The sequence below is a fragment of the Hyla sarda genome, chromosome 3 (assembly GCF_029499605.1).
Source record: "Hyla sarda isolate aHylSar1 chromosome 3, aHylSar1.hap1, whole genome shotgun sequence".
Classification (NCBI taxonomy): domain Eukaryota; kingdom Metazoa; phylum Chordata; class Amphibia; order Anura; family Hylidae; genus Hyla; species Hyla sarda.
In genome coordinates this window covers 375,675,639-375,693,759 of record NC_079191.1, presented here as the reverse complement: position 1 = coordinate 375,693,759, position 18,121 = coordinate 375,675,639, and the positions used below count along the sequence as shown (strand labels likewise).

Here is an 18,121-nt window from a genome sequence, read left to right as displayed (position 1 = left end):
TGATCTATAACTTATCCGAAGGATGGGAGATAAGTTATATTCCAATACAGTATTTTAATATAGGTTCACTATAGAAGACTAGTTTGAACGCATCAACCCAGCGAATACCACAATCATGTATATTGGATATATTGGTATATGCCATAAATGTGACCGTACTGGATCATGTAGTGCCCCAGATTGCTGGCATCAAGACTAATCCCTCTTTTTTGCTCCTTTTTAAGATGCAAACGAGTGTGAGGTTAAACCCTGCGTGAACGCAAATTCCTGCAAAAACCTGATCGGTAGCTACTACTGCGACTGCCTCCCTGGCTGGACGGGTCAGAACTGCGACATCAGTAAGTATACGTACACCATTCAGATGGCTTCCTTTTCCTGTCTCCCCAGAGACTAAGTGACCTCTACCTATGTTTGAAAAGTATATGTTGGCTATTATAATTTTAAGGAAAAAAGGGAGTTGTCAGCCTGGAAAGAAAGTATACAATTTTTATCAAAACGTATTAGTCTGTAGCATGGGCATCTTCTGATAACATGGCTTAAAACAATGATGTGAAGTTTATAAAGCTTGTGGAAGAATTGCTTTAAGGTCCCACCCTTAAGAAAAAGCTTATCTAGAGGAAAGGATGCAGGAAACGCCACAAAAGCTCTATCATACTCCAGTAATACAGATTTGCATTCTGTTGCCGCCAGTTGAAGTGTGTATAGTAAGCCTTGGGCTCTAGTGCCATTGTGTAATAGGTTTTTTTTTTTTTTCCTACTTAGACATCAATGATTGCATTGACCAGTGTCAAAATGGAGGAACCTGCAGGGTACGTTCTTACTTATTTGCATTTGATCTTTTTACACTTGCTTTTACAGATCTATTCTGTGCGTGTGTATTTAAAAAAAAATCTATATATATTAAAAATATATTCTCACACTTATTAATATTAGTGAAACTTCTTGGAGAAGCAAAATTGTGCTGAAAAGTTGTCTTTTTATATATATATATATATATATATATATATATTTATTTATTATTTGTAACTATGCTTTTTTCTTTAGCAGAATCTCTTAAAGAGAACCTGTCACGCTAAAAAATTCTGTCCAATCTGTAGGCATCATGTTATAGAGCAGGCAGGAGAAGCTGAGCAGATTGATCAATGTTTTTGAGCAAAAAGTTCCTGGATAAACTGTAACAGTTTATTCATGTAAACCTCTGCTCATTTTGGGCTAAGTAGTCAGGTGGGCGGACCTACTTAGTGATTGATGGCAATATGTGTAGAAGTGTGACTGTAGGGAATGCTGTCCATCGCTGGGTGTCACCACCTACTTGACCAGAATGAGCAAAGTAGTCAAGGGGGTGGTCCTGCTCTACTTGCACACGTGGCTGTATGTCAGGACCTCCCACTTGACTACTTAGCCTCAGAATGAGCAGAGATGTAAATGAATAAATGACATGATAAAGTTATCCTGGAACTTTTCCCACAAAACTATATATCAATCTCCGCAGCTCCTCCTGCTCTACAACGTGCTGTCTGCAGACTGTGTGACGGGTTACCTTTTAAACATTTAGCTATGAACACTGGTGCAGGCTTCGAGGGGTCGCCACGTCCCCCTTGTGACGTCATGCCTCGCCCCCTCAATGTAACTCTATGGGAGGGGGCATGATGGCCCTGAAGCCCCCACCAGCGTTCAGAACTAAATGTTCCTAACACTGGAGAGTGGAGTACCCCTTTGAAACCTTTAAAAAAAAAAAAAAAAAATAACAATAATAATTAATAAATATTTAAATAAAAATTAAATAAAATTTTATTAAATAAATGATCATGTCTCCCAGACTATGCCAGGAAAAACACCAAAGGAGCGTATTCTGATTTGAGTTTCAGCTCTTTAATAAATGATATGCATTGTACTCCTCCTTGGGCCGCTGTTCCTTGCATATACATGCAGTCACTCATTACCATGCTCAGACAAATGCTAATTTAAATAAGGGGGGGGGGGAAATCTGAGCACGTACGTGGCCAGTGTTTATTTTTATTTATTTATTTTTTTACTTATTTATTGTGGCATTTTTTTACGTGGGGACATAATATACTACATTCATTTCATTAAATTTTTTTTCTTTTTAATTGTGTCAGGATTTTTCTTTCGGAGCAAGTGTTATTGTTGGATGTAAAGTAAACAGCGTTCCTTTTGTTTCAACCTCTGTCAATTGCAGGACTTGGTTAATGGATTTCGCTGTATCTGTCCGCTGGGCTATGCAGGGGATCGCTGTGAGAAAGACATCAATGAATGTGCCAGCAACCCTTGCCTGAATGGGGGTCACTGCCAGGATGAAATCAATGGATTTCAATGTCTGTGTCCTGCTGGTTTCTCTGGAAACCTCTGTCAGGTGAGTGGCGGTGAAATGCAAACCTTCAGGAATTGTTGTAGCCGCTTTTCTTTTTTTCTTTCCTCCTCCTTTCTTTCTCTAATGACTTGTACACTAAATACCTTCTGTTCAGCCAACCTTGCTATATAGTCATACTCCTTACAGCTGTCTGCCAATAAAGTGTTGGGTGGGGGGGGGTGGAATGAGTAAGAGAAATCAGATCCATTGAGTTAAACCAGCGTTTTCCAACCGGTGTGCCTCCAGCTGTTGCAAAACTACAACTCCCAGCATGCCCAGAGTTGAAGTTTTGCAACAGCTGGAGGCACACCGGTTGCAATACACTAAGTTAAACAGTTTTGGTGACTGTATGCTCACATTTAGGCAAACCAGGGGGCTGTAATTTTTTTAAAGCTTTTAAAGGGGTACTCTGGTGGAAAACATTTTTTTTTTCTCTCCCAGTACTTTTTTAGCAGCTGTTTTCTACAGGGGAAATTCTTTTTCGTTTTTTCATTTCTTTTTTGTCTTGTTCACAGTGCTCTCTGCTGACAACTCTGTCCAGGTCAGGAACTGTCCTGCTCTGGACAGTTCCTGATACAGGCATCAGGTGTCAGCAGAGAGCACTGTGGACAAAACAAAAAAAAGAAATTAAAAAAGACAAGAATTTCCTCTGTAGCATACAGCTGCTAAAAAGTACTGGAAGGATAAAGATTTTTTAATAGAAGTAATTTACTAATCTGTTTGAACTTTCTGGCACCAGTTGATTTAAAAAATAAATAAATAAATAAACTTAAAACATTTCCATCGGAGTTCCCCTTTAGGTAAAATTAATGGCAGCTAGATGAAAAGGTCAGATTCCACAGTGTCTGCTCTCTTTAGCATTGAATAGGGTAATAATAAAACCTTTGTTTTCCTTCTGCTTTCCCTTATAGTTGGACATAGATTACTGCGAGCCCAACCCATGCCAGAATGGAGCCCAGTGCTTCAACCTCGCCACAGATTACTTCTGCAACTGCTCCGAGGACTACGAGGGAAAGAACTGTTCGCAGCTGAAAGATCACTGCCGTAATACTCCCTGCGAAGGTATGCGTGCCAGATATTGTTCTGTGTCCTGGGCTCCCACCAACAACTCCATCACTTGTGTGCAACAACCACGTAAAATGGTTGAGACCCTTTAGTGTGATAACATCCAGCTGTGTCTAGGGGGTTAAAGGGGTTCTCCCTTGTTTATACAGTTTTTTGTTATTATGTTTGTGTGTTATGTGTGTATAAGTATGTGTTTTTTTATGTGTGTTGTGATTATGTATATATGAATTTTCTTACCTTTTGTGAAGATCCGGAAGCTGGCCCCTTTTTTCTTCCAGTGACTTGCTGTGTAACCTCGGCCTCCGCCATGTTGTGTTCGGTAAGTGGGATGTCGGGGGGGTGTGTTCTTGCTTCTGTCCTTCCGATCTTCTGACGTCCGAGGCAAATCTTTTCTTCCTTTTTCTTCCGTGGCTCAGCGACGAATCTGCGGCCTCTTCCGGCGCATGCGCAGGTATATATATATTTTTTTTTTACCAATAAAGTTTTTTTTGTCTAATTGACAAACTGTCTGCGCTTGCGCGAAGCTACGCTATTAGCGTAGACCTAACATACGCTACGCTGTTAGCGTAGCACTTGCATACTCGCGCATGCGCAGACAATTTGTCAATTAGACAAAAAAAACTTCATTGGTAAAAAAAAAAAAAAACTACCTGCGCATGCGCCGGAAGAGGCCGCAGATTCGTCGCTGAGCCACGGAAGAAACAGGAAGAAAAGATTCGCCTCAGACGTCAGAAGATAGGAAGGACAGAAGCAAGAACACACCCCCCGACAGCCCACTTACCGAACACAACATGGCGGAGGCCGAGGTTACACAGCAAGCCGCTGGAAGAAAAAGGGGCCAGCTTCCGGATCTTCACAAACGGTAAGAAAATACATAGATACATAATCACAACACACATAAAAAAACACATACTTATACACACATAACACACAAACATAATACGGTAACAAAAAAAAGTATAAACAAGGGAGAACCCCTTTAAACCCTTACCATGTTGGAAGGCCCGCAACCGAGGGTCAACAAAGTGGTTTGACCTATTGCATTTTGGGATTTTAATTGAAACTCAAGACTTGAGTGCATACCGTATATACTCGAGTATAAGCCGAGTTTTTCAGCACGATTTTTCGTGCTGAAAACACCCCCCTCGGCTTATACTCGAGTGAACTCTCCACCCGCAGTGGTCTTCAACCTGCGGACCTCCAGATGTTTCAAAACTACAACTCCCAGCAAGCCCGGGCAGCCATCGGTTGTCCGGGTTTGCTGGGAGTTATAGTTTTGAAACCTCTGGAGGTCCGCAGGTTGAAGACCACTGCGGCCTTCGACATCATCCAGCCCCCTCTCACCCCCCTTTAGTTCTGTACAGTACTCACCTCCGCTCGGCGCTGGTCCGGTCCTGCAGGGCTGTCCGGTGAGGAGGTGGTCCGGTGGGATAGTGGTTCCGGGCTGCTATCTTCACCGGGGAGGCCTCTTCTAAGCGCTTCGGGCCCGGCCTCAGAATAGTCACGTTGCCTTGACAACGACGCAGAGGTGCGTTCATTGCCAACGTACTTCTGCGTCGTTGTCAAGGCAACGCCTCTATTCTGGGCCGGAAGCGCGGAGAAGAGGCGCCCCCGGTGAAGATAGCAGCCCGGAACCACTATCCCACCGGACCACCTCCTCACCGGACAGCCCTGCAGGACCGGACCAGCGCCGAGCGGAGGTGAGTACTGTACAGAACTAAAGGGGGGTGAGAGGGGGCTGGATGATGTTGAAGGCCGCAGTGGTCTTCAACCTGCGGACCTCCGGAGATTTCAAAACTACAACTCCCAGCAAGCCCGGACAGCCGATGGCTGCCCGGGCTTGCTGGGAGTTGTAGTTTTGAAACCTCTGGAGGTCCGCAGGTTGAAGACCACTGAGGGCGGATGATGAGAAGAGGATGATCAAGGGGGGGTGTGGGATGATGACAAGAGGATGATGAAGGGGGGGGGGGATGATGAAGGGGGGTGGGGATGATGAAGGGGGGATGTGTGGGATGATGACAAGGGGATGATGAAGGGGGGATGTGTGGGATGATGACAAGGGGATGATGACAGGTGATGATGATGATGATGATGAGGGTCTGGATGATGACAGGCGGTGATGATGATGAAGATGTTAATGACGGGTCTGGATGATGACAGGGGGGGATGATGTATTTCCCACCCTAGGCTTATACTCGAGTCAATAACTTTTCCTGGGATTTTGGGTTGAAATTAGGGGTCTCGGCTTATACTCGGGTCGGCTTATACTCGAGTATATACGGTATATACTTACTATATTTTTATTTTATTTTTAGTAATTTATAGTAAATATTTAGTTATGTTGTTTTGATAATAATGCATATTATTGTTAACTTATTAAACTATTAATTATTAAATAATGTATTAATAAAAAAATTATTAAATATAAATTATTATTTATTGATGATAATTATAATTAGAGATTAGTGAAGTTACAGTGATTCGATTCATCACAAACTTCTCGGCTCGGCAGTTGCTGACTTAAGCCTGCATAAATTAGCTCAGCTCTCAGGTGCTCCGGTGGGCTGGAGACTTTCTCCTAGGATTGTATCCACCTTTTCCAGCCCACCGGAGCACCTGAAAGCTGAACTAATTTATGCAGGCTAAAGTCAGCAACTGCCCAGCCAAGAAGTTTGTGACGAATCAAATCACTGTAACTTCGCTCATCTTTAATTATAATAATAAAATAATAAATTAGTAAAATATAATAATAGTTAAACAAATATAAATTATTATTTGCATGAAACTTATAAAAATGCATAAGCTGCTTCAAATGTTACCTCTTGGTTTGTGTGTATAAACAGCGCCGGGGGGGGGGGGGGGTTGGGGGGAGTACATATGTGCCGAAATGTGCTTCTTTAAAAAAAAAAAAAAAAAAAAAAAAAATCATTAAATCTCACTAAAAATCTATGCAAATTAAAAACCTGACTCCATGAGATGAAACATTTTTACACTGTGGTGAAAAAAAAGTACACTGGAGCAAATGAGAAATTCTGCGCCAACACAAAACGAAGCTTAGTCTATACTCTATGGCAATGCAGTCCACCAGGATGCCCGCTGAAAGAATGAACATGTTCCTCAATCTGGAATTTTCTCAGTGTGAATGGTGCCCCAGAATCCCATTGAAAACAATGGGAGTCTGCTGAACCGGAACTTCTGAGTGGAATACTGCTTGGAAATTCCATAACATGAATGTAGCCTAGAATTTGGGAAGTAATATTTGATCAAAATGCTATCTAGGAATAGGAAAAATAGCACCACACCGGTCATCAGGTTGTGTGTGGTATTACAACTTGGCTCCATTAACTTCAACTGAGCTGCAACACCAAACACAGCCTGAGGACAAGTGTGGTGCTGTGTTCTTGTTTTTTGTTTTTCTTGGAAGAAATCTTTTTCTAATCTTGGATAACCCATTTAATATTGGGAAGATATGTTTTTACATATGTGACTCCCCAAAACTCCATAGTCCTACAAGCGTTTACCCCTATTTCCCTTCTTGCCTTGCAGTGATTGACAGCTGCACGGTGGCAATGGCGTCCAACAGTACCCCCGAGGGAGTGAGGTACATTTCCTCTAATGTCTGCGGACCACACGGCAAATGCAAAAGCCAGGCTGGTGGCAAATTCACCTGCGAATGCAACAAGGGCTTCACTGGCACCTATTGTCATGAAAGTAAGTGTACATATTTTTTTATTATGGGAACATCTCAAATTAATTGGATTTGTATGAATTTATTTAATTTAAATATATTATATATTTTTTTTAAATGTAATTTTAGATATCAATGACTGCGAAAGCAACCCTTGTAAAAACAGTGGTACTTGCATTGACGGGGTGAACTCCTACAAGTGCATATGTAGTGAAGGATGGGAAGGAACATACTGTGAAATAAGTGAGTGTCTTCTAATAAGTGATCTTGCATAAGGAATGAATTGATATACATTTGTGGTTTCGAAATGGTGGACCGCCAGCTGTTGCAAAACTACAATTCCCAGCATGACTGGACAGCCACCGGGTGTCCAGGCATGCTGGGTTTTGTAGTTTTGCAACAGCTGGAGGCGCACTGCTTGGGTAACAATGCCAACAGCTGTCTTGGCAACAGCTGGAGGTCCACCATCTGGGGAGACCACTGATCTACATTATCTTAGAACTTGGCACACCCATTATTGCTGCTGTACAGACTTCACGTCCATGAGCGTTTTTTGTTTTTAACCCTGTCCTGTCTATTGCTCTTGGTTTTGTTTTTAGACATAAATAACTGCAATAAAAATTCTTGCCACAATGGAGGTACTTGTCGAGACTTGGTTAACGATTTCTACTGTGAATGCAAGAATGGGTGGAAAGGCAAGACGTGCCACTCCCGTAAGTGTGTGTTTCTAATTGAGGATAAATGTTGTGTTTTTTTTTTTATTTTTTGAGTGCTTTGAATCTAAAATGGTGCACTTTTTAAACCCTTCTACAGAAGACAGCCAGTGCGACGAGTCCACCTGCAACAATGGTGGGACGTGCTATGACGAGGGCGACACCTTCAAATGCATGTGCTCACCTGGATGGGAAGGAACCACTTGTAACATTGGTAAGTTCAGGAGCAGGATGGATAATTAGAAGTGGTCATGTGCCAGTGATGCTTGACTGGGTTCACACTAACCGAATACGGATGTATTATGGCTGCAACTTATTATGGCCTGAACTTATTGCCAGGTCATCAGGCTCGCAGTAGGGCCGGGACTAGTGTGAACCCAGTCGGGCACTCCATTTGGAAATTGGTTGCCCACAAAACCCATTTAGAGGTGTTGTAATTACCTTTTTCACATATAAAGAAGCTGTGATTGGTGGGGGTCTGACTGCTGAAAACAGGGACAGAATTTTCTTCCAGAAACAGCACCACACCTGTCCTCAGGTTGTATGTGGTATGACAACTTGGCTCCTTTTACTTCCATGGAACTGAGCTGCAATACCACAGGCAGCCTGGTGACGGGGTGGTGCTGTTTTTGGAAGAAATCAGCAGAGTTTTTCTTGGATAACCCCTTTAAACTATTAGATCACAGACTTAGATATAACAGGGTAGGCTTTGCAAGAATATGGGCTTAGCAGATGGCCAGTGTTTGCAGCTTGGTATACACAGAGAATAACTAAAGGGGGAAGCATCCTGTTTGCTCTTAAGACCCCCATTCCATGCTCGGTTTCATGCTTACTTTGCACTGTTTTCCTCATAGCAAGAAACAGCAGCTGTTTGCCAAATCCGTGCTTCAATGGTGGAACTTGCGTAGTCCGTGGGGACTCTTTCACTTGTGTCTGCAAAGAAGGCTGGGAAGGTCCGACGTGCTCTCAAAGTAAGTTTGTCTTAAGTGCCATACTAGACGGGGGATGGTGGTGGTGGTGGGGGGGGGGGGGGGGTTTATCCACGCGGAGAGCTTTTTAAGCTCATCCTGTCACCCCTTGTACCATCAATTGAAACCAGAAGCGGGAGGCATTTGAAGTGGCCTCCAGCATCACCTGAATCATGTTGTGCTAGAACTTAAAGTGACTGAGGCTCGACCTGGGCATGAGAAAGTTGTGCTGGAGATAACCAGAGACAGATGTTGCCCTGTGTTTTCTTACACGACTTGTCTGCTTCCCCTCACTCCCCTTTTATCCCGTGTGCTTTTTTCCTTCTCGCCTATAAGGGGCTCTTCCTGTGTTTGCCTCCTTTTATTAGAATACATATAATTACGCTATGATTGATTTTTTGTTTACAGCGAATTACAGTTTGCAGCCTTTTGTTTAATCTGTCTTTCTGGTTTGGTTTTTCTTTTTAGATACCAATGACTGCAACCCACATCCATGGTAAGTACAACTGCAAACAAATACGTATTGCAACCAGTAATATAAGTTTATAGACAAATCACAGAATGCTCCGCTTTAGTTCATCGCAGTTGGTGGTATATTTTTTTCGTAAATGCCCACTATGCATTGTGTAAAGAAGTTCGTCCTGTCCCTTTTTTAGTATGTACTGACCACCCAACATAGAGAAGTAAAGGGGGGAGGGGGGCTGCCTGCTGCCCTTTTGAACTATGACACCTAAAGGGCAATGTATTTTAAGAGGACCTAAGTGAGCGTATGTTCTAACTGCCAGCCATGACCGTTTCTGCTGGGAACCTTACTACTTCGCCTTTAGAGATGCCTTTCCTTTTAGATGCATTATAGATGTCATTTACCTGCATATTTTTACTATGTACTACTAACAGGTTGCTGCAGTGTCTGCCATTGCATTAGGCCTGGTTTACACTACGGAATTTTCGCACAAAATTCCACATGGAAATTCTAGAGCAGCAGAGTCTTATTGCTGTCAATAGGATTCCGCTACACTGTGAACAATATAGATTTCCATTCACCAGTTCAATGATTCTGCGAATGCCAGAACTGGGGTTTCTGCTGCTGAAATTCAGCCATGTGCACAGTTCAGCAGAATCCCATTAAAACCAATGGGACTCTGCTGCAGTGGAATTTCCGAGCTGAATATTCCTGTGGAATTCCTTCGTGTGAACATGACCTAAGGAACAAAACCTTTCCAGAAGACCACCTCTTTGAGCAGACCACATCCTTACCCAGACCAGAGTTTCAGACCACCATGTCTTACGCATAGTGGCCATTTTGAGAAGTCCTTTAAAGGCGGTCTTCTCAAAGAGGTCTCATCGTTTATCATAAAGACCTAACATTAACTGAATTACGCTTTCCCATCTGCCCGCTTGAATCTCTACGAGGGAGTCTATGATAATAATTGTGTTAAGGTAACGAGCCGGTGTTGTAAAAAAATCTTTTTATGAACTTGTTAAATTCTTTAGAGATACAAAAGGCTGAAGTGTTATACCATAGTCTGCTAATACTTTCTCTGAAGTTCTCCTTGGTCGTAAACTTTGATGCTTTATGGTAGCAAAGGATTAAAGTTTGTGTCATCTTCTTTCAGCTACAACAGCGGAACCTGCGTAGATGGAGACAACTGGTACCGGTGTGAATGCGCTCCGGGATTTGCTGGTCCAGACTGTAGAATTAGTAAGTATTGTGCATGTTTGGCTTTTAGAGTGTTTTTTTTGTATACAACAGTTTTACTATCATAAGGGAATTCTGCTGGGATAGGTGATACTGTGTGCCTCCTGACCTTTTTTAAAGGGGTACGCCGTTGGAAAATAATTTTTCAAATCAACCGGTGCCAGAAAGTTAAACAGATTTTTTAAATTACTTCTATTAAAAAATCTTAATTGTTCCAGTACTTATGAGCTGCTGTATGCTCTAGTGGAAGTTGAGTTGTTCTTTTCTGTCTGACCACAGTGCTCTCTGCTGACACCTCTGTCCATGTCAGGAACTGTCCGGAGAAGGATAGATTTGCTATGGAGATTTGCTCCTGCTCTGGACATTTCTGGAATGTCAACAAAGATTAGGGAAAAAACCTCTGCTGTCTCAGTGTCAGCAGAGAGAACTGTGGTCAGACTGGAAAGAACTACACAACTTCCTCTGGAGCATACAGCAGCTGAGAAGTACTGAAAGGATTAAGATTTTTAAATAGAAGTCATTTAATAATCTGTAACTTTCTGGCACCAGTTGATATGAAATTTTTTTTTTTCCACCTGAGTACCCCTTTAAAGTCTGTATTGTTTGGCTCTCAAGCAACTTCCATCAAGGCATGATGGGGGTTGTAGTTTTTAAACAGCTGGAGAGCTACAGGTGGGAAACACTGTCTATTGGCAAAAGTTGGGTATGCTTAAAGCATTGCTTCCCAACCAGCGTGCCTGCAGCTGTTGCAAAAGTACAACTCTCAGCATGCCCAGACAGCTGAAGACACATGGTTTGTTTGAAAAGCACTGTTTTTTAAAGTGACCTTCTGGAACCCCTTACCCCAGAACCCCTAAAGAGTCAGTGATTACCAAGGGGCTGTTTATATGTCCTATCACTACCCACTCAACTCTTTACTAGTCAATGGACAGGTCATCCACTCATTTCAGGAAGAAAAAAAAAAAAAAAAAAAAAAAAAAAAAAAAAAAAATATATATATATATATATATATATATATATATATATATATATATATATATATATATATATATATATATTTTTATGTGTGTATATATTATTATACTTTTTTTTTTGTCTTTAATATATTATATATTTTTTATATATTTATATAACTGTAATTTTTTTTTTTTTTTTTTTTTTTTGCAAATGTCCCTTTTTATATGTTTGCAAAGAAAGGGTTAAACTGTGGTTTGGTTCCTTTTTATAATACCATGGGATGGCACAGACCTGTAATTTCCAATCCCGCCTGGCATTCCCTAGGCTTTTTTTTATATTTTATTTTAAATGGCATTCTGTCACAAATGTTAGCCCTGTAGATTTCACACCAGATTCCATGTAGAAAGCCCATACCAGCGATAATACAGCTGGGAACCTTTCACACACCCATTTATGAATAGGCTTGCTCGGATTTGGGCGGCAGCCAAGCAGGGTCTAGTTGGCGTACGGATCACTCCATCCCTCCCCGGCTGCCTGGTTGTTAGAAGCTCGGGCCAGCGTGCTGAGTGCAGGTCTTTGCAGGCAGGGAAGATCTTTTGTGTTTATGCATCAGAGGAAGAGATTGGACTTCTAAGGGAAAGATGATGATGATGGGGAGGAGGGAGACGGCTGGTCCGACGTCTTTTTGTAAGCAAACTGGCTACGTTTTTATTACAGTGGAAAATTAGAAGTCAACCTTTTTGGCATAAGGTGAAGATTACAGCATTTTCTATAGGAAAAGCTGAAAGTGAATTGTGTAGAATGGCGCGGAGACTTAAACAGGATTTCCTATTGGAATAAAAAGTCCGCCAGTCGTTAAATCCTATTCATTACCAAAAAGGGTTGTCTATTTTTTTATTTTATTCATTTTAATTCTACTCGTGTTTTTTTCTTCTGCAAACAGTGCCTTCCTTCTGCTAGTTTCCATTAGACCCATGGTCACTCAGGGGCATGTATGTTTAGTGAAGGGGTGTGGCCTTACACAAGGTCACATGCCCGTGAGGCCACGCCCCTGTACAGTCGTTGCACAGAAAATAAAGTCCTGCCCATCTGACAGACTGGGCATAACCTGAAACGTCTGGGCCCCAATGCAAAAATTGTAAATTGTCCCCCGCAACTATCGCACTTCCTTTTAGAATACAGGCCTCTTGGTAGGGCCCAAGAGGTCCTCCGGCACCTTATCATCATACTCCAGGGCCCATGTGTAAACATACCAATATTAACATTCCTGCTCGCTAAGACATAGTGGCTCACTCTAGAGCCAACGGCTGTCCGGGCATGCTGGGAGTTGTAGTTTTGCAACAGCTGGAGGCACACTGGTTGGGAAACACAGCTCTAGTGGTCTCCTTTTGAATAGTTTCTTCTACAGCTGAAGGATAAGGCTAGGGGGCTACACTGAGGATTATGACCACATGACATGAAGATCACAATATCCCATCGCAATGTGTTCATAACTTGGGGAATACCATGACCACAATACACCAGTTGCCCAAAATCCAAATATTTTTTTTCTTTTTTGCATGCTACATTGCCAACACTTATTTCATAACAAATATTAAATGTTGTTATAGTAATAATATTAATAATAAAAAAAAAATTATATATATATATATATATATATATATATATATATATACACACATAAAAAAAAAAAAATATATATATATATATATATATATATATATATATATATATATACACACACACACACACATACACACACACATACACACACACATACACACACACACACATACACATACACATACACATACACACACAGCGCCAAATGAAAGCAGCACATCCAGACCAAACCTTCAGAAGGATCATGGGTGCAAGTGTAATGGAGCCTTGGTGCCCCGGTTTAGAGAGATTGCCAAAACGTTGCCTGCTGCATCGTCGAATAAAACCACAAGTTTTCCATGTTATTTGGTGCATCTATATGTGTGTGTGTATGTATAATATATTATAGTGTGTGTGTGTGTGTGTGTGTACGTATTTTTATTTTTTTGTCAAATCACAACTGTAACAATGTTGCTGAAAAACTGAAGAATTATTTTGGTTGCGTAACTTGGATGTGGTTTGCTGTAGTGTGACCCATGTCACTGTGTAGCCCCAGCCTAAGGGGTTTGGCTAATAGTTGGCAGCACATAGTCCTCCTTGCATGTTATACTGGACTGACTTTTGTAGTAAGGGGCGGATTGCCGGCATCACCCATGTTTGCGCAGCTTTAGTCCCGATGCTATTAAACTATTACAGTAAATCACCATGATTCCTTGAAGCATTGGCTAGGACAGAGCTTTACCTTTGCCCTCAATCCCTTAACTATATCTTGAATTTCATCATTTTATTTTCCCTTTTTTTCTTTTGGAGCCAACACTCTAAGCTTTGTATATGTTGATCTTCTTTATTGCTGTTACAAAGGTTACTTGATGTTAGTAGCAGTGAACCAGCCAAGTAACTCGGGAAGATCATTATGTTGCACAACTCACTTTACTGAAGGGAAATCAGAAAATATATATATATATATATATATATATACATATATATATATATATATATATATATATATATATATATATATATATATATATATAATTATTTTTTTTTTTTTCTTTAATAGATATAAATGAGTGTCAGTCGTCTCCTTGTGCCTTTGGAGCCACGTGCGTAGATGAGATCAATAGCTACCGCTGTATCTGTCCACCTGGCCGCAGTGGTCCAAAGTGTCAAGAAGGTATGTGCAGTGTTTCTCTCTGTATGTTATCTTTTTGTTGCATTAAGTTCATTTTGTATAGTATACCAAATGGGTATTTTGAGGACTGTTCACATGTGATCGAAATCTACTTAAAGGAGTGCTCCGCCCCTAGACATCTTATCCCCTATCCAAAGGGACCCCTGCGATCTTGGCTGCGACACCCCAAACATCCAGTGCATGGAGCGAACTTTGCTGGATGACTGACTATGCAGGGCGGAGGCTCATGACGTCACGACCACGCCCCATCAATGCAAGTCTATGCCCCCTCCCATAGACTTGCATTGCGTCACAATCCTCCGACGCTGCACCAGACGCTCTAAACTAATGCCAAGTGCAGCAGGTAGATCGCGGGGATTCTCAGCAGCGGGACCTCTGCAGTCAGACATTTTATCCCCTATACAAAGGATAAGATGTCTAGGGGCAGAGTACCCCTTTAAAGCTGGCTATGCAGTTGGATCTATTCATTTACTTGGGTTGGTACTGTAGCCCTGCCCAGTTTTTTGCCAATGTCCATAGAAAGATGATCAGTGTTCTACTAGTCATAGTTCTGGTAACACTCATGAAGCGGCAGGACTATGCAAACCCTGTCCAAAAGTGTCAGATAAGATGAATGCTCTGTGAGCATAAAGATCAAGTTTTTAGCACTTTTGGTTGTGGACTGGAGTAGTAGTTGTTCTTGATGGATGCCCCTTATTTATTCTACTTAAGGCATCAGTCCTGGTGATGGACTCCCTTAGGGCCCATCCACATTGCTGAATCTCTACCCAGATATATTCTGCAGCACCCGTTGCACCGACATGCAGTCTGGTGGAATTTCGTCAAAAGAATGTACATGTTCATTCCTTAGCATGTCCTGAATTTTGGCGGGTCCTTGAAAATCCACTGCAGGCATTCTACAGTGTCAATGGTGCAGCAGACTCCAATAGAAAACAATGGGACAGCTACAAGCAAAATCTTGGTGGGGGGGAAATTCAGCAGTGTGAACGGGCTTTTAAAAATGGTCCTCTATTATGGTGGAAGCTATAACCACAGACCAATTCATGTGCCATGTTCTCTAAGCCATCCATCTTATTTATTCAGTTACGGGAAGACCTTGTATCATCGATGAACATGTTATGCCAGATGGAGCCAAATGGAACGAAGACTGCAACACATGTCAGTGTTTGAATGGAAGGGTGTCCTGCTCCAAGGTAAGAGGACTGCAAACTGGCTGTTGCCTATCGAGCTGGTCACCTAGACCAGTGGTCTCCAAATTATTGTCCACAGTTTGGAGACCTCTGACCTAGACCCAAATTACAGTGTTTTGTAGTAACCTAAAATAAATTGCATGAACACACATAATAGCAAGGTACACGCTGAGAAACTTCAGAACGTGTGAGGTTATTTCTGTTTGAACCTTTCCATGCAAGAACCAAATCTGATTGTTCAAATATAGGCCTGATAGATGCCGGATTATCAAATACTCTGGGTTATCAGATTGTTTCAGAAACCCATATACAGTTCAGTTTAAATAATGAGGTCTTTAGTCATCTGCATATAGCTCTGTGAGATTCCACATTATTGCACATTGCAGTGCTGTACTGGAAAGCATAACGCTCAGTTTATATTGTGTTTTTGTGCTGCGTTTAACGTGTATGCATTTTGCAAAGTTAGAACACCGTATACTATGCTTCTATTACCTCCGTGTAAGTATTTATTCCATTTTCGTGCACAGGACCCACACCCGTCAGCTCTGTGGCACAAATCTTTTTCTTTTACTGTTGTCTCTGACCTTTCCCAGAATTCCATGTGGCCAGAGACCATATCATAAGTCACATGGTCTTCAGGGGGCGTGGCTATGCTGCAGTGGGTGGGGGTGGATAGCAGGGTGAAAGATTTACTGAAGTAATGCTATCCACACACCTTCTGCAGCATAGCTACGCCCCCTGGAGGCCATGTGACTTATGACATATCGTCTCTGGCCGCACGGAATGCTGGGAAAGGTCAGAGACAACAGTAAAAGAGAAAATCTTTCCACTTAGGGGTGTGTATGGAGGTAACAGACGCATATTACACATTATTACAATTTGGCATCATGGCCTCAAAGGCTAAAGAAATATCCTTGAATACCTCTTTGATTTGGCACAAAAACACAGTATGAACAGGGCCTATGTATATCATATATTTAATTTTTGTATGTTACAAAGTGTACCATTTTATTTGTAGGTTTGGTGTGGCCCTCAGCGCTGTGATCTGCACGCTAAAGGGCACGGTGAATGTCCTGCTGGGCAATCTTGTGTTCTGATGAAAGACAACCACTGCTTTGTCCCTCCCTGTACCGGAGCCGGGGAATGCTGGCCCTCCGGTCAGCCGCCATTGAAGACTAAATGTAAAGCCAATGGGAGTTATCAGGACAACAACTGCGTGAACATCACTTTTAGCTTCAACAAGGAGCTGATGACCCCGGTGAGTGAGTCCATGCCATATACTTGATATGATTACCAAATACAATAGAGCGTTTAGTCTTCTTTAATATCCTGATCCTAATAAATGTAGTTAGTGCTGTACAATATAGCTCGTGGCCGGTAACCACATAAAGCTTTGTTCTTAGTTTCTACCTATTGGTCTTATACATGCTTGCTGTCATCTATCCTTTGTTACTTGTTACTAACTTGTTGTGTTTGTATGATCAGGGCCTCACTACAGAGAGCATTTGCAATGAACTGAGGAATCTTAACATCTTGAAGAATGCTTCAGCAAAATATTCAATCTACATTACCTGCGAGCCATCTCCTTTGGCAAACAATGAGATCCACGTTGCTATAGTAAGTAGGATATGTGGTGTTTTTACACAGTGCAGTATTTATAATAAGGACCCGTGGTATTAAACTCTAGTTATGTAAGGGTGCATTCACACTGCCTTTTGGCTGATATACTTTAGATGACTTTTTTCCAGTATAGAATAATATAGAACACATACACTCTGTATGCCTATACCAGGGTTTCCCAACAAGTGCATCTCCAGCTGTTGCAAAACTACAACCCCCAGCATGCCAGGACAGCCAAAGACTCTCTAGCATGATGGGAGTTGTAGTTTTGCAACAGCTGGAGAGCTGCAGGTGGGGAACACTGTGTTAGACTATTGACTAAAAAAATGGGTATTCTTAAAGCATTATTTCCCAAACAATGAGACCCCAGCTGTTGCCAAACTACAACTCCCATCAAGGCAAGTGCTTGAGAGCCACAGGTGGGGAAATACTGCTCTAGAAGAATACAGACTGTAGAAGGTTAAAGGCACACAGTGTAATTTCCATGACATAGAAGTGTTGTACACAAATTATCACTCAAAAAGTCAAACAAGCGCAATACTTACTAATTCTGCAGTTGGAACCAGCAAATCCCGGAGCGCATTTACACTGGTGTATAACCACTTTCCTAATATTTTTTGTGTTCTTTCAGTCTGCTGACGAAACAAGAGGCGGAAGGAGCACCATTCAGGAGATCACGGAAAAGATCATCGACCTTGTAAGCAAAAGGGATGGAAACAACACCTTCATCGCATCAGTGGCAGAAGTCAGAGTGCAAACACAGACCAAAGCCAGGACCGGTGAGTGATATGCAAATAACAGGACATAGTGGAGTCTAATGGGCATATTATGGGGTTATTGGGCTTCCTTACCAATGTTGGGCTGGTGTGGGAACATGACATTGTTGCAGCTTGGCCTAGGCATGAGTCAGAAAAAAGATACATTTGAGGACAGGGTCCCACATTGGATTTTTTTTTTTTTTTTTTGTGAATTAGTGTGGATTGCTGTTCTCTGCCGCCATGAAGTCCTAGTCTTAGTTAAGAAACACCCTACTAGTCTCCTTTCTATTGGAAATGT

At 41.8% G+C, this 18,121-nt stretch overlaps 1 protein-coding gene across 1 annotated transcript in view; it reads left to right on the top strand.

The window, feature by feature from the left end:
- Window positions 1-18,121, top strand: part of JAG1 (jagged canonical Notch ligand 1) — a 50,523-nt gene that overhangs the window by 27,875 nt on the left and 4,527 nt on the right. The window contains exons 10-25 of the mRNA XM_056563389.1: window positions 225-338; window positions 763-809; window positions 2,201-2,374; window positions 3,283-3,433; window positions 6,983-7,147; window positions 7,254-7,367; window positions 7,724-7,837; window positions 7,938-8,051; window positions 8,692-8,808; window positions 9,274-9,301; window positions 10,422-10,507; window positions 14,124-14,237; window positions 15,339-15,448; window positions 16,464-16,703; window positions 16,931-17,062; window positions 17,697-17,844. Coding sequence (XP_056419364.1) covers window positions 225-338; window positions 763-809; window positions 2,201-2,374; window positions 3,283-3,433; window positions 6,983-7,147; window positions 7,254-7,367; window positions 7,724-7,837; window positions 7,938-8,051; window positions 8,692-8,808; window positions 9,274-9,301; window positions 10,422-10,507; window positions 14,124-14,237; window positions 15,339-15,448; window positions 16,464-16,703; window positions 16,931-17,062; window positions 17,697-17,844 — 1,968 coding nt within the window. The remainder of the gene's footprint in view (window positions 1-224; window positions 339-762; window positions 810-2,200; window positions 2,375-3,282; window positions 3,434-6,982; window positions 7,148-7,253; window positions 7,368-7,723; window positions 7,838-7,937; window positions 8,052-8,691; window positions 8,809-9,273; window positions 9,302-10,421; window positions 10,508-14,123; window positions 14,238-15,338; window positions 15,449-16,463; window positions 16,704-16,930; window positions 17,063-17,696; window positions 17,845-18,121) is intronic.